General features: G+C 41.5%; 1 protein-coding gene across 1 annotated transcript in view; it reads left to right on the top strand.

The window, feature by feature from the left end:
- Positions 1-15,149, top strand: part of LOC115461208 (dedicator of cytokinesis protein 2-like) — a 1,592,043-nt gene that overhangs the window by 1,304,863 nt on the left and 272,031 nt on the right. The window contains 1 exon segment of the mRNA XM_030190877.1: positions 6,994-7,079. Coding sequence (XP_030046737.1) covers positions 6,994-7,079 — 86 coding nt within the window.

The following is a 15,149-nucleotide window of genomic DNA, read 5'->3' as shown; positions in this document are numbered from 1 at the left end:
GGGATGCGATTCAGTGGGGAACTACCGACGCACACAAAAGTGCTGGGAGAAGAGGCCCGAATGAAGGCCCCAGGAGATCAGCCAGAGTTAAATCTAGAACAAATTTGGCAGATGTTAACTAAGATGGACCAAACCCTTCAAAGATCTTCTAGCGAAGTAAGTCTGTTAAATCAAAAGTTTGAGAACTTAAAGACTACTGTGGAATCTGTTAAATCTGATTTAATAACGTGTGTGACACCGCTTCAAAAAGAAATGGAAAAGTTCAAAGAGTTCCAATCAACAGTGATAAAAGAAAGACCTGTTATACAGCGAAAAATTGAACAAATCGAAAATTTTAATAGAAGGCTGAATTTAAGACTTTTGAACTTTCCAAAACTATTAGGATATACTCCAATGGATTTATTCCGTAGATATTTAATGGAAAATTTAAAAATGTCGAGAGAGACAATACCACCAATAAGTAAAATTTTTTATATTCCTAAGAGAAATATTGAAGGAATAAGAGACGGAGTTCAATGTCCTATGGTAGAGGATAAAAATGAGGGTTTAAAAGATATTTTCACAATATTGGAGCAGTCCCTAGAGCAGCGATGGCGAACCTATGGCACACGTGCCAGACAGGGCACGCAGAACCCTCTCTGTTGGCACGCGTGCCAAGCCACTTTCCTCATCCTTCGTACAAGAACAAAGAAAAAAAAAACAAGCAATCGCGGCACCGCGCGCCATCCAGTTCGCGCCCTGAAATTTAAAATTCGTCACTGCGCGCCGTCCAGTTCCCGCACCCCCCCCCCTGAAATTTAAAACTCCTACCTGTCCTGCTCAGATTTAAGGCAGCGTCGGCAGCGACAGCACCAGTGAAAAGCGTGCTAGCTCGGTGCGCCTTCAGCTTTCCTTCTGTCTCTCAAGCTCTGGTCCCGCCCTGGAAAGTCTAAATGCTGTGCAGTGCTCTACCCAGCAGGTACTGATATCAGACCACGAGGGTGACCAAAAACGAATCTGTGGCCAAACTTTGTCGCTCAGTTTTAGCTGAAACTGAAGACAAAACAGAAACCATCAACCCTTCCCACCCCTCCCAAACACAAATGTGAGGATTTGTAGCAGCTATTTTGACTCAGGAGCCTGCATGGGCAGGAGCAATTGGGGGATCCCTCCTGCCCCAACGAGACCACTAGACCATCGAGAAATCTAAGGTAGGCCCAGAGAGGGCCTACAGATGGTGGGAGGGTGGCGTTTTGTGGTTAGGGAGGTGGCAGAAAGTGATTGTGCTTCTGATCGGAGTTTGTGCTTGTGGGGGAGTTTCAACTGAAAATGTACTGGTATTCGTCCGAATCCGGATTTTAGGCTGGTATCCAAAACCAAAACTGAAGTTCAGTCAGCCTCTAATCAGACCTAAGAAAATCACAGTATTAAAGTATTAAAGGCTTTGGGAATCTCTGCAGGTACACATACTGCAAGATTCCAGTAGTCCTAAGTGTATCATTTGCTTCTCTGGTAAATCAGCATCTTTTCAGTGTGCTATTGATGCAGCAAATGCTCTTTTGGTAAATCAGCACCTTTTTCAGTATTATCAGTACTGTGCTAAATTACTTTCTTTCCAGTGCTGATAAAAGCAGTGTATGTGCTTCTGGAAAATCAGAGCCTTTTCTCCATTGTCGACACAAGCAATTTTCTAACAACCCATATCAAGTAACTGTCACATAAGTTACACCAGTTCTCCAAGGTCAAGCACGGTGTCAAGACCTCAAAAGTGAGTGAAATCATCAGATGCAACCAGGAAGTAAAAAGCTTCTTGCAGCTTAGAACAATTCTAGAAATCTTTTGAGACCCCAACGCACATGCACATCAGATCCTGCACTGCATCACTGTGGGATCCTCAGTTTTCCATATTCTATGAAGCCAGCCATTGTGGTAACTGATCTTTTTTCTTGAACAGACAACTTTTTAGAGGTAATTTTATAAATAATATTTTGCATGGAAAGGTATTTTATAAAATTATCTCAGAGGTTATACACATAAAAGTATGCATAGTAACAAGAAAGTGTGAAAGATCCAAGATGGCGACGGTTTGAGCAGCTTAATCGGACACGCTCGGAGTTTGCAGCAGCTAACTTTTGTGAGAGCGTCTTACCTGTCAATCGATGGGGAAGAGGAGAGGCAAAGTCCGGGAGGCTCCCCATGTCCCGGGCGGAACGCCCCAGCTACTCCAGACGACGCTGGAGCAATTCCGAGTTTTCTCCGTTCCTGAGTTGGCGTCTACTCCTTCAGCCGGAGCTGGCGCTTTGACGCTAGATGGCAGTGGAGATGGGGCTTCCCTGAGCCCCGTCGAACATGCGGCACCTCCACAACCCGGAAGAGAAGCTCTAACTGCGAGCCCTGTCGCCACAATCCTGGGAGGAGTACAAGGCGAACAGGGAGGGAGCCAGCACGAGAGGACATCTGGAGCCGACAAGCAGGAGGGACCGGAACTATCATCTACTCACGTTGTTTCTAAAACAGTGAGTATCCTGGAGCAAGCCTCCAAGGCCCCTCTTCCGGAGTTTTTAGTGGGAACGGTAGTGAAACCCGCCGTAGTGACTTTGGAGTCACTATGGGACTTAACCTCTACAACCCAATCTGCATTACAAGCTTTAGTTTTGAAAAATATGGAGACAATTAAAGCACTTTCGGAGACTGCGTTAAATCAAATACAAACTTGTGAACTCCAGGCTTCGGAGGTTAAGAAATTGTCAGAAAAAACTGAAAAACTTGCACTGGTGGAACAAACTTTAATTAAGGACAAAAACTTCACTTCAAGACGCCTGGAGTATTTGGAAAATTATTCTAAGAGATTGACTTTACGTTTCATAAATTTTCCTAGATCCCCTTTGATACTTCCAATCCAATTGGTTAGAAAATATTTAATAAAAACTTTGGGAATGCCTGAGAATTCATTGCCACCTATAACCCGAGCTTATTATATACAAGTGGATGGGAATATCCCAGAAAATTTACAGAGGCAAGATGCAATGAATCTCACAGCATTCCTAGAGTCCTCTCTTGAGGTCATAACCCAAAGGACCACTTTGTTGGTCACATTTGCGCTGGAAATAGATAGAGACGCTGTGCTCAAACTTTCTTTGAGACATTTGGATTCGCTGTTTTTGGGTTCAAAAGTTAGAGCATTTCCTGACTTATCTAGGGAAACTCAGAGGAGACGTAAGATGTTCTTATTGTTACGCCCTAGGGTAATAGCAATTGGGGCAGAATTTCTTCTCAGATTCCCATGTATATGTAGAATAAAATTTCAACTAAAACAATATCAATTTTTTGAACCAAAACAGCTGGAGGACTTTATAATAAGCAGAGAAGAGGTCAGAGTTCAGGTTTAGTCTCATATGTAACACTGTATGGCAGATTTGAGTAAACCACTCAGGAATTAAGCTGCTTTTTGTTTTTCCCCTTTTGTGAAATTGCTTAAGATTTAAGTATAGATATTTCCTTTTTCTTGGATCAATTACTTACATTTGTGGGCGATAGTTGAGTACCCTTGAGGTCGATTATATGTGTATATTGAATGATGATTTTCCTTTTGGTGTATTTTCACTCATAAGTATATATTATGAATGTTAAAATGAATAAATAAAGAATTAAAAAAAAAAAAAAAGAAAGTGTGAAAAAGGCAATCCAAGTTGCCTTTGTATTAAAAAAAAAAGAAAAAAACAACAACTAAAAAACAAAACAAAAAAAACCTGAAAAAAAAAACTTATGCCTGCCCATTGGTAATTTTTTTAGTTTATTCGTCTTATGATAAAGATAACCTATAGCTAGAGAGTCCCATTTGTGAGAGTTTGACATCCTGCTTGTCTTTGGAGAAAGCCAAGTAACTCAATTGTAGCAGGTGTGATCTGTGAGCAGTAGAGTTCAACTCTTGATATTCCCCTACCAGATAAATCTACAAATAAATTAAATTAAAATATTCCCCATAGGAAATGTCTTCTAAAATTACCTATTTAAGCCTGGGGTGCATCTGCATGCCAGCAAAGTACAGGAAGTCATTCATATGCATGGTGGTGTCTCAAAAAGCTTCTGGAATGTTTAAACCAAGAGAGATTTTTTCCTGTATGGGCTCCGTCATTGATAGCATCCAATTGTGAGGGCTTGAATCTTGTTGCCCATGGAGAACACTTGCTACAGTTAAGTAACTTTGGGCCCTGTTTACTAAGCAGCACTAATAGCACGTTAGCGGTTTTAGTGCACGCTAATGATCAGGACGCGCTAAATGCTAAGTTGCCCATAGGAACATATGGGCGATTCTAGTGATTAGCGCGTGCTAAAAATGCTAGAGCGGCTTAGTAAACAGAGCCCTTTGTTTTTCAAATGGAAGCCCACATGTATTTTCACATTCAAAATTATCCTACCAAAATTGCTCATATATAATCACATCCACTTAGTAGTACACAAATATTTTCAGGGAGATTTATTTGCATACTTTTGAAAATCCAAAACTCCTTCCCAAGCACATCCCCAGAAACACCTCCTTTCAGACTGAATGAACTTACATGCATTCAGGACATATGTGCACATACATACATCTACCTGTATATAGTTTAGTTTCAGTTTTTCTATATGATTTACTTAATCGTTCTTCATCACAGCAAACTTTAAAATGAAAGAACAACAGCATTCTTCTTTTTCCTCTGGTTTTTCATCCTCTGTCTAAAAGAAATTATGAAAGATCTTATCAGGCTGCTTTTTACTAGAAATATCTTCCAATTGATTTAAGACTTGTGAACTCTTATGCTTTATTCCGTAAAAAAATCTTAAAACTGTTTTCTTTAATTAATACTTACTTGTTTTAAAGACTGTACTTATTTTATGATATACTAGCCGTTGAGCCCATTAAAACAGGCTATTGGGTCGCCGCTGGCCCCTCCCCCCCGAGTTCACCGCTGCCAATACCCCCCCCCCTCCCGTCGCCGACGCCAGCCCGTCTCTTCGCTATTCAACTTACATATCCGGAGCAGGCAGATCAGCTGAGCTCCCGTCGGCCTTCCTTCTCTGCCTGTGTCCCGCCCTCGTGTGACGTAACGTCGGTGAGGGCGGGACACAGGTAGGGAAGGAAGGCCAACGGCAGCTCAGCTGATCTGCCTGCTCCGGAGATGTAAGTTGAATAGCGAGGAAACGGGCCGGGTGGAGGGGTGGCTGCGGCGGCGGCGACTCTGGGGGGGGGGTGTACTAGTGGCGGCGACCTCGGGGGGGGAGCAGTGGCGACCTCGGCGGTTCCCTCCCCTTCGCGCAGTTTCCCTCTCTGTCCCGCCCCCCATCACACGTATTGACGCGGGGGCGGGACAGAGAGGGAAGTCTACTGCGCATTTGCGAGTGAGTACGGTCACTCGCTGTTTATATGTTTGATTGTTAAGCATTTGTACTTTATTGTGCATTTGTGTTTTTATTGGACCCTTTGTGTGAATTTAGTGGTGTACAAGTGTCAAATTAGATTAGATTAGATTACAGGGTAGGAGATTTTATGAAAGCTCATATGTATAAATAAAGTGCTGTTTTGCCTGTCAAATGCTTCAGATGTTTTAGAAAATGACCCTCCCAGTGTTCATTCTTTGGCTGTGTATTAGCTTGCTACCACAACACTGTAGTCGCCCATAATAGCTTTAACTCTGGAGTTCAGCAATCTTATATCAACATGGCTGATGAAAACTTCAGGGGCAAAGTATAAATTTGCCTCCTAGGGGCTGTCTTCAAACTCCATAGGGATAATATGCTAACACTGGTAAGGGATAATCTAACAATTAGCACAGTGAGAACTTCCAGGAAATAGGGCTGCAAGTTAATGCATTATTAATTGAAATTTTAAAAATTAATTGTGATTTAAAAAATTAACCACGTTGCAGCATCTTCTGTCTCCTCCAAAAATCTCTTCTGCTCCCTTCCACTCCCAACCCCTGTCCTTGGTGCAATCCACCACCAGCAATTCAAAATCTCCCTGTGTGGGTCTAGCTTAAAGGTGGTCTTCTGTTGGTCCCTGGCAATGGCAGCATTGCCATTAACTGCCTGCAGTCTGGTCCAAAGTTTGATCCATCTCACTCATGCAGAAATAGTAAGTGTTGTCAGAGGAGGTGAGTCAGCCAGAGGGAAAGCTTCAGAAGAAGAGAGATTATCAGTCCTTTAGGAAATGGAAGGGGGATGGGATTTGATATACCACCTTTCTGTGGTTCCAATCAAAGCGGTTTACATATTAAACACAAGTACTTATTTTGTACCTGGGGCAATGAAGGGTTAAGTGACTTGTCCAGAATCACAAGTTACTGCAGTGGGAAATAAATACATAAATAAATAAAATACCTTTAATTGTGCGATTAATCATGATTAAACATTTTAATTGAAATGCAGTCCTAAGAGGAACAGCTAATAATTAATAACCAGACACCACTACTTAGCAGGTATGAGTGCTTTATCAATGTGATGCAGGGCCACCAAGAGACAGAGCCGGGCCTGAGGCAAGACCATCGTAGCCACAGCCCCCCCCCCCCCCCACTCAGGCCACTGCCACCACCCCCTCCACTCAGGCCACCACCACTGCCGCCCTCCTCCACTCAGGCTGCCGCCACCCCATCCCTCCTCTTACCTTCCTGCGTCTGCCTCTCCTTTGGTCTGTCACTCTCCTGCTCCTGTGTACCGGGACCCAGGTTATTGAGTTAATGCAATCAATCACCTGGGTCCCGACACACAGGAGCAGGAGAGAGACAGACCTAGGGAATAGAAACTTCTGCCCGCCTCCGGAAACCTTACTGGCGCTGGGCCCAGGGAATCTTGCGCCCCCCCCCCCCCCCCCCCCCCCCCCCCCCCCCTTGGCGGCCCTGATGTGATGTACACGCTTCTGGTAAACTGGCACTTTTTCAGTGCTGTTGATGTAATGTGTTCTCAGTATGTCTAAATGTTTCATTTTGTGAGTGACAGTTATGCTTCCCCTCAGTCTCTCACCTCTGGTTTTTCTTACAGTTTGAAGATGAGATCATTAAGAAGCTGGACAGTGAAGTGGAAGGAGGCCGTGGAGATGAACAATATAAGCAGCTCTTTGAAAAGATGTGAGTCTGTGTAAGATGGTATTTAACAATTTGGGGCCATACAGTTGTATGTAGCTTTCTTCGAGGCGAAGAAGATAAAGTTGCGATTAAAGTTTTGTGACCAAATACAGGCATACGGCGCAAAGCATTTGCTAAGAGAGTTTCCTAATAAAAGTTGGACTAACATATTTCCAGGGCCACCGAGAGGGGAGGCCAGGGGGGCAAGATTCCTTGGGCCTAGCCTCCAAGGGGGCCCAGCACCAGCAAGGTTTCGAGGGAAGAGCAGAAGCTTATTCCTGCCTGCCTGCCTGCCTGCTTCTGGGTCTGTCTCTCTCCCCTGCTCCTGTGTGCCAGCACCTAGATGATTGCATTAACGCTATAACCTGGGTCCCAGCACATAGAAGCAGGAGAGGACAGACCAAGGGAGGAACACTGGAGTAGACACAGGAGCAGGAGACAACAGACCAAGGGAGGAGCACCGGAGTAGACACAGGAAAGTAAGGGGGATTATGCATAATGTTAAAAGTATTTTAAATGGGCAGAGTTTACATGTACTTTACAAAATACAAAGTATACATGTAAATCCAGGCAGAAACACCTGTACATTTACACCTGCTCCTAAGCAGGCAAAATTAAACATATGCCTGCCACCATTTGATACATGTGTTGAGTGGTAGTTTTAGGAAAAAAAAAAAAAGGATGTATGTGTTTTCCCTTTTAAAATTGCCACTATTTACACATATACCAGCTGTATGTTCTTATTTGGCCAGTTCTGTGCTAAATTACCCTATTTATTTATTTATTTGTTTGTTGGATTTGATGAAACACCTTTTAAAAAACAAGCTGAGGTTGAGTTACAGACAATAGACATCAATTGCATTGCAGAAAACAAGAGCAAAGGCAAAACAAAAAATCATATAATAAATAACACCAACAAAATATCAGAAATGCAGAACCATCACTGTAGAATTCAACACAAATTCCTCAAAACAACTTAAACATGACTGAAATCACTGACCCCCACTGACCCTCAACTCACAATAATTAACCCAATGATTTTACGTGAAACATTTTATAAATAACCCGGCCTTCATTTTTGTGTTGAATAAAAGATAATTCATCTCTAAATTAAGTTCCAGGGGCCCCCTTGTCCAAGCCAATAGATCAAAATAACTGAAGGACCCTTTATTAAAGTGTGCTAAGTTATTTGCACTTACCACAACTTAAATACGAACGTTGAGGTGAGATAAGTGAAAAACTTGTGTGGTAAGCGTATGGGGCATACCCAGCGTCTGAACTGCAGTTATTGCATAGGGCAGACAGCTTGTGTGGGGCCTGCATCAAATGCATCAGCAAATGAACCCGCACTATCCCCTGAAGCATATGACACAGGTCCCATGCTAACCATAGGAAGTATCACACCCAATTTAATACCCCCTGATCCAATCCCCCCTTCCCCCTGATCATTATCCCTTCAATCCAATCCCAAGATCATCCCCCCCCCCCCCCCCAAATAAAGGGCAGAATTAAGCCAAGATATTCAGTGTTGGCATTTATCTGGGCCCTGGCAAAGCCCAGATAATATTCCGGTATAGTCAATATTCAATCCACAGCTAACTGAGTGGAGGAGTAGCCTAGTGGTTAGTGCAGCGGACTTTGATCCTGGGGGACTGGGTTCAATTCCCACTGTAGCTCCTTGTGACTGTGGGCAAGTCACTTAATCCTCCATTGCCCCAGGTACAAAATAAGTACCTGAATATATGTAAACTGCTTTGAATGTAGTTGCAAAATACCACAGAAAGGTGGTGTATCAAGTCCCATTTCCCTTTATTAGGGCTGCCTTTTGTGTGGTACAGCATGCCTGGTTATCTATCTGGGCACCAGCACTGAATATCAGCAGAGCCCTGATAACTTCTAGTTCTACCCTGACTGCTCCCCTGTACCACCAGAGAGCACCACAGCAGTCAGAGAAGATATTCTATGGCACTGCCCAGTTAAGTGCCGCTGAGTATCTGCTCCTTGCTAGCCTCTCCTGCCCAGCTAAATTGCTTTGAATATTGACCTGAGTATTTGCTACACAATTTTAGATGCAGAACAATACTAGACAACATTGCCCCAATTCAAACCAGAACCTCATACAGGAAGAAATCAACACCATGGTTCACCGAAGAACTGAAAAAACTCAAAACACAAGTTAGAAGGTTAGAACGTGCGTGGAATAAAAAGAAAGACGACCCAACACTAAACGCCTAGAAACAACTTCAAAGGAAATATAAATACACTATAAGGCAAACTAAAAGACTATTTTATAAAAATGAAATCGGACTGAATTACAAGGACACACACAAACTCTTCCAACTCGTGAACAAACTACTAGATACCACACCAATCACAACCAACAACAAAGATACACCAGGAGCAGACAACCTCACGAAATACTTCAATGAGAAAATCATACAACTGCGACTTAAAATACCAGTCAGCACCACAGACTATGCTGCACTCCTAGACTGTCTAGATCCAGATCCAGGTGTATACCCAGCAGACAGAACCTGGACCAATTTCGAGATATTATCGGAGGATCTTATCTCCCAAATGCTCAAAAGATTTGTCAAATCTCATTGCAAACTAGATATATGCCCAAACAACCTTATGACATCCGCCCCTCATCAATTCATAATAGACCTCATGAATCACATAAACTATATGCTACAAACTGGACTCTTCCCGAAGGAAAAAGGAAACATTCTACTCACTCCAATACCCAAAGACACAAAGCAGAGTGCCAGCGAACTAACCAACTACAGACCAGTAGCATCCATACCCTTAATAACCAAACTAATGGAAGGGATGGTAACCAAACAACTCGCAAACTACTTAAACAAATTCTCAATACTACACGATTCCCAGTCAGGATTTCGGTCTAACCACAGCACGGAAACAGTACTAGTTACTCTCATGAATAAATTTAAACAAACGATTGCAACTGGCAAGAATATACTATTGCTACAATTTGACATGTCTAGCGCCTTCGATATGGTTGATCATGGAATACTACTATATATCCTTGAATACTTCGGAATTGGAGGAAATGTTCTGAACTGGTTCAAAGGATTCCTAACCACACGATCATACCAAGTGACATCTAATTCGACTACATCAGCTACATGGATACCTGTTATTACTAAATGTATACTTTCTCATGCATTGTCACTACTTATGACGTATTGTAAGCCACATTGAGCCTGCAAAGAGGTGGGATAATGTGGGATACAAATGCAACAAATAAATAAATAATAAATAACTGATTGATTCACATAAGTCTTAGATAACAATAACTGCTATGCAAAAATAGGGCTATATAACATATTCATGTACTTATCTATATCAATATTAATATTGATGTATTTATCTATAATGAGATAGTGAGAGACCTTGCATGGTAGTAAAATAAGGAGCTTTTCATCTATAAATATTAAAAGCCTGCTTTTCTTTACTACACCAGAGTCATGTTGCAATCTAAATGCGATTCTGAAGTCCGAACTCTGGTGTTCCCATTGCAGCCTCTCTCCTAGTTGCTTAAGCTCTTCTTCCCATGCAGTTCTCCATTTCTTGATGTGCCCAAATGGCCTCTCTACTGTTGGCCCTTCTCCTTCCTGAGCCTTCCCACTCATTTGTCTTATACTCTATGACTGTTTGAGGTCACCCTTTACCACCCATGGTGTTCTCCTGAAGCCTAGCTTAAGACCTGTTTTGGTTCCACCTAGCTCCCATAGCTTGCTCTTTTCTCTCTCTCTCTCTCTCTCTCTCTCTCTCTCTCTCTCTCTCTCTCTCTCTTTCTTTCTCTCCTCCTACGGGGCCAAAAGCATTATTTTATGTGCTACAGGAGTGTGTTCCTGGGATCTCAGACCCCAAAAATATGTCTACAAACCAACTTGAATGGTCAGCACCAGGCAACATCAGCTATCAAACTGTTACCTTCTGGCCTGGGTGGCTAAGTATGGAGGGCATTGGAGTTCATTGAAGTGTTTATTGTATGTACACTCTAACTCTAACATTTCAGAGTTTTGTTATATATAGAGAGAGAAAGAGAGAGAGAGATCTATATCTACAGTATATATATATAATCTATCATGATTTCATCAAGTTAGCTGTATACAATGCCATCCAAACCATCACTGAGGCCAAAATTTCCTCCTACATAGATTACTTTTGCACATTAAACTGACAATAACATACTACATCAACTTCAAAAATCCCCATTGTCAGTGTGTGGGAGTAACTACAAATACTGCTGCAGAAGAACAACAAAACCCACTAAAAATTAAACAAAAGCACTTGGGATCCTGGCAAAAGCTGAACATAAGGCATTCCAAAAAAATTACCCAGCACATTCTCATTATATGTAAACAGTAAAACCCATATATGTGAATACACACAGAACAAAAAGATAAAACTTTAATTTGGTTACCTTGTCTTGCTTCTGTGAATCAAGTACTTTGTACATAAATCAAAAGGCTTCTTTCCTCCCTAAACTCACAAGCATAATTTATTAATGATAACAGTCTGGTACCATTAAATTCTAATTCTCTTAAGAGCAGTAATTGAATCTAGGAGATATTGCTCACACTTCTCAGCAGACTCATTCATTGAATCAGAAATAGGCAGTAAATCCCACTTTCTTTTCTGTTTCCTTGTCGGGTGAAGCCTTTGCCTCTTCACTGTCATAAAACAAATCGCTCATACTATGCAGCAACACTCGAGTTCAGCACTTCAGTTCTTTGAAAACCTTTCCACACAGCAGCAAATGTTCTCCTGTGTTGCATAACTCAGACATTATCATGAAGAAAAAGAATAGATATAAGAATTCTTAACTTTATTACGGGTTTCTTTCTTTCTTAAGTATCTATATTAGTGAACCAGAAACATTCATTACAACATCAAATGAATCATATCTCTGAGTATCCACTCAGAGCAGGTGTACAGGATATAGCTATGATGCTGGTATGATACTGGCAACAGCCATGGCTGATCTGAAGGTAGTAACATGGTGCTCCTGGCCTGACACTGCAGGTTTTCACCTGTTTTGCTCTCTAACTCAAAATTCAAATGCAGGTGCTAAAGTTGTATTCAAAGTACTAGATTGACTATCATTGAAATGGCCCTTTTCAAATTTGAGGGCACATGATGTATGTAGGACCCCGGGCTGTGAGCTATAAGGTATGTCATTGGAGGATGCAACGTTGGGTGGTGGGTTCCTTCCCCTTGGTTCAGCTAGGTGAAGGTGTCAGCCTGCCACATAAGTAGGGTAATAAGAGGCATAGTGAGGATGATAGGGCAAGTGTCCCAGTCCTATATGTCCTTCAGACAAGAGGACTTTGTGATAGCTCAGGTTTAAGGCCAGTAGAAGAAAAACCTACCTACTTCTGGAGTCATAATAGGACCAGCAAGGCTCTGTGGTATATAGAGGGTATACGCCAAGATTGGCAGGGGCAGTGATTCTCATTGATATGCAACAGTAAATACTAACATAAAAGTTAGTCTTTGGTAAATACTAACATAAAAGTAATATAAATCTGGATTCAAGTTCAATATGGTTTACAAACAAACAATAAAGTGAATGAAACATAATAATGTACAGAATATAATACAAATTACAATAACTTCAAGAAGCAAGTTAATACATGTGCAGTAAGTAACCAGGGATTTAGACTATCTCATGGACAAACAAATAATTAAGGGTAGATAGGTGAAAGCATAATTAGGCAGGACTAGATGGAAAATGAGATTATGAAAAGAGTGTGGGTAATATTCAAATAGAGTTATTTGTATTCAGGAAGGCCAGATTCAAGAAATGTGTTTTTAGAAAACTTCTAAAAGTTAGGTGCCTTGATAGGAAAAAATTAGCAGAGTGAATTGTTTTATATATCACATTCTTACAGATAGGGAAATGTAAGACAAGATATTCTCTAGATGATGAAACAGCATTATGAGAGGGTAATTCGATAAGATTATTCATATATAATGGGGCTTGACTGAACAAGATATGGTGAATGAAAATGCATAATTTGAAAGATATTCTATCTCTTATTGGTAACCAGTGTAGCTCATATAAAAGAGGAGTGGCTTTGGCGAAGCGAGGAGATCTACATATAAGATGAGCAGCAGTGTTCCTCTCATTGGAATTGATGCAGGAATATTGTGGTTTTAATGAAGAATAGGCAGGTAGGTCCACTGAGAATCCTGCAGAAATGGCCTGCCCTTTCTGAATGAAACCATAATATTGCTGCAACACTCCCAATGGCAGGAATGCTGGTGGACTGCCATGTACTTCTGAGGGAACATTGGTGTCCAGTATCTCCCCCTCACTTCCCTGACCTATATCCAGCATTACTGTCCCCTTGCTGATTCATACCGTATTCTCCCACTCTGCTGCAGCAGTAAAAGTAGAAAGAGGCACGAAACCTGTGTACTCCTATGCGTGCTTGAGGTCTGCCATGTCCCGACCCTTTCAATGCAGACTTTGTCTCAGAGGGAGCAGGGCACAGCATGCAGGAGCTCAGAGGTCCTGTCTGCCTGTTTCTTTTACTGCTGCCTTTTTTTTTTTTTTTTTGCTGCCTTTGGAGACTCATATAACTCTTACTACTCCTTGCCCCACAATGGCAATTGTGTTGGTACTGGTACTGGCATCTGAAAGTGGCATCCCTGTGGATGAGGACAGGAATCCAGTGCACTTAGACACTATCTTTAGGCCCTCACCTGGTGGCCTTGGCCTCCTTGCCCCCTCCTTTGGTACATCATTACCCTCCAAAGCCTGCTGCTATTCTTTTATCTCTCTTAGCCTGTTTTTGCTCAATTTTATATTTTCACTCTAGATTTCTAAACAGTTTTGGAACACTGAGCAAAAATGGGTTAGACGCATAGCTCTTTCTCCCTGAATTCCAAACTACAGACTGCCAAGTTTTTCTTAGTTTTTAGTGCTACGCATAAAAATTGAAATAGGAGAAAGAGGGCTGCATTAGTGACAGCTGTCAGGGGCTGCAGAGAAATAGTGGAGAGATGATCAAGGTTGCCTGCTACATGTAAATATATGGGCTGTCTGTTAAAAAAAAAAACGCTTAATGATGCCCATAATTTACCTTTATTCGCCTACTTGTCTTCTGGCACTCTCTCCATTCATGCCATTAGTAAAAAAAAATAAACAAAAAAAAAAAACATTCCCTTTTAAAAGTGAAAAGCACAGTTCACATTTTGACCAGATGTCTTTTTGGCTCCTTTTGATATCATCAGTGAATGGAGAGGATCAGGGAGTGACACGTGGTCAAGCCAAAAGTTCCATTATTCAATTTCAAAAAGGACTGCACCACCTGAAGAGAGAGTGTCACGAGAGAATCCAACTGCAAATATTCAAGAAGCCAACTTTAAAAAAACTTAAATGTAAACTGCTTTGTATTGAATAAGATAAGTAGTATCAAATGTATTAACAAACAAACATAAACTCTAGAATGGAACTGCTGACCTTGCTGGAGATGGAGAGTCCACCTTACATACTAGAGCCACAGTAAAGTAGATACAATTTAAGATATATTACAAGAGGAATTTGGATAGGCTGGAGTGGGCTTTAATGGCAGCTCCAGTAGTTGGAACGTAAGGTTAGAGTTGGGCAAACTTCTGTGGTCTATGTCCCAGAAACAACAAGGAAAGACCATGATCAAGTATATAGTATCACGTTCATTGTTGATTTAATTATGAATAGATAATGAGTGTGACTGTTGGGAAGACTGGATGGGCCGTTCAAGGTCATTATCTACCATCACTTACTATGTTAATATGTTACAGAAACTATATAGAAAGTATGCAGGTTGCAGAGATTAATGGCATGATGCCAATCAAGGTCTAATCATTTGCATTGCGATGTTTGACTACTTATTAATTCCAATTTAAAAGATAAGTTTATACAATGACTACATTTCACCATCTCTGGAGCCACTAGGAAACAAAGTACATTATAGGGGCAGTTTTATAACCGAGTACCAAAGGTAGGCGCCTAGATGTAACAAGCTAAAGTCAAACTCTATAACATCATCTGTT

Source organism: Microcaecilia unicolor, chromosome 2, assembly GCF_901765095.1.
Source record: "Microcaecilia unicolor chromosome 2, aMicUni1.1, whole genome shotgun sequence".
Taxonomy (NCBI): domain Eukaryota; kingdom Metazoa; phylum Chordata; class Amphibia; order Gymnophiona; family Siphonopidae; genus Microcaecilia; species Microcaecilia unicolor.
This window is presented reverse-complemented; position numbering and strand designations above follow the sequence as displayed.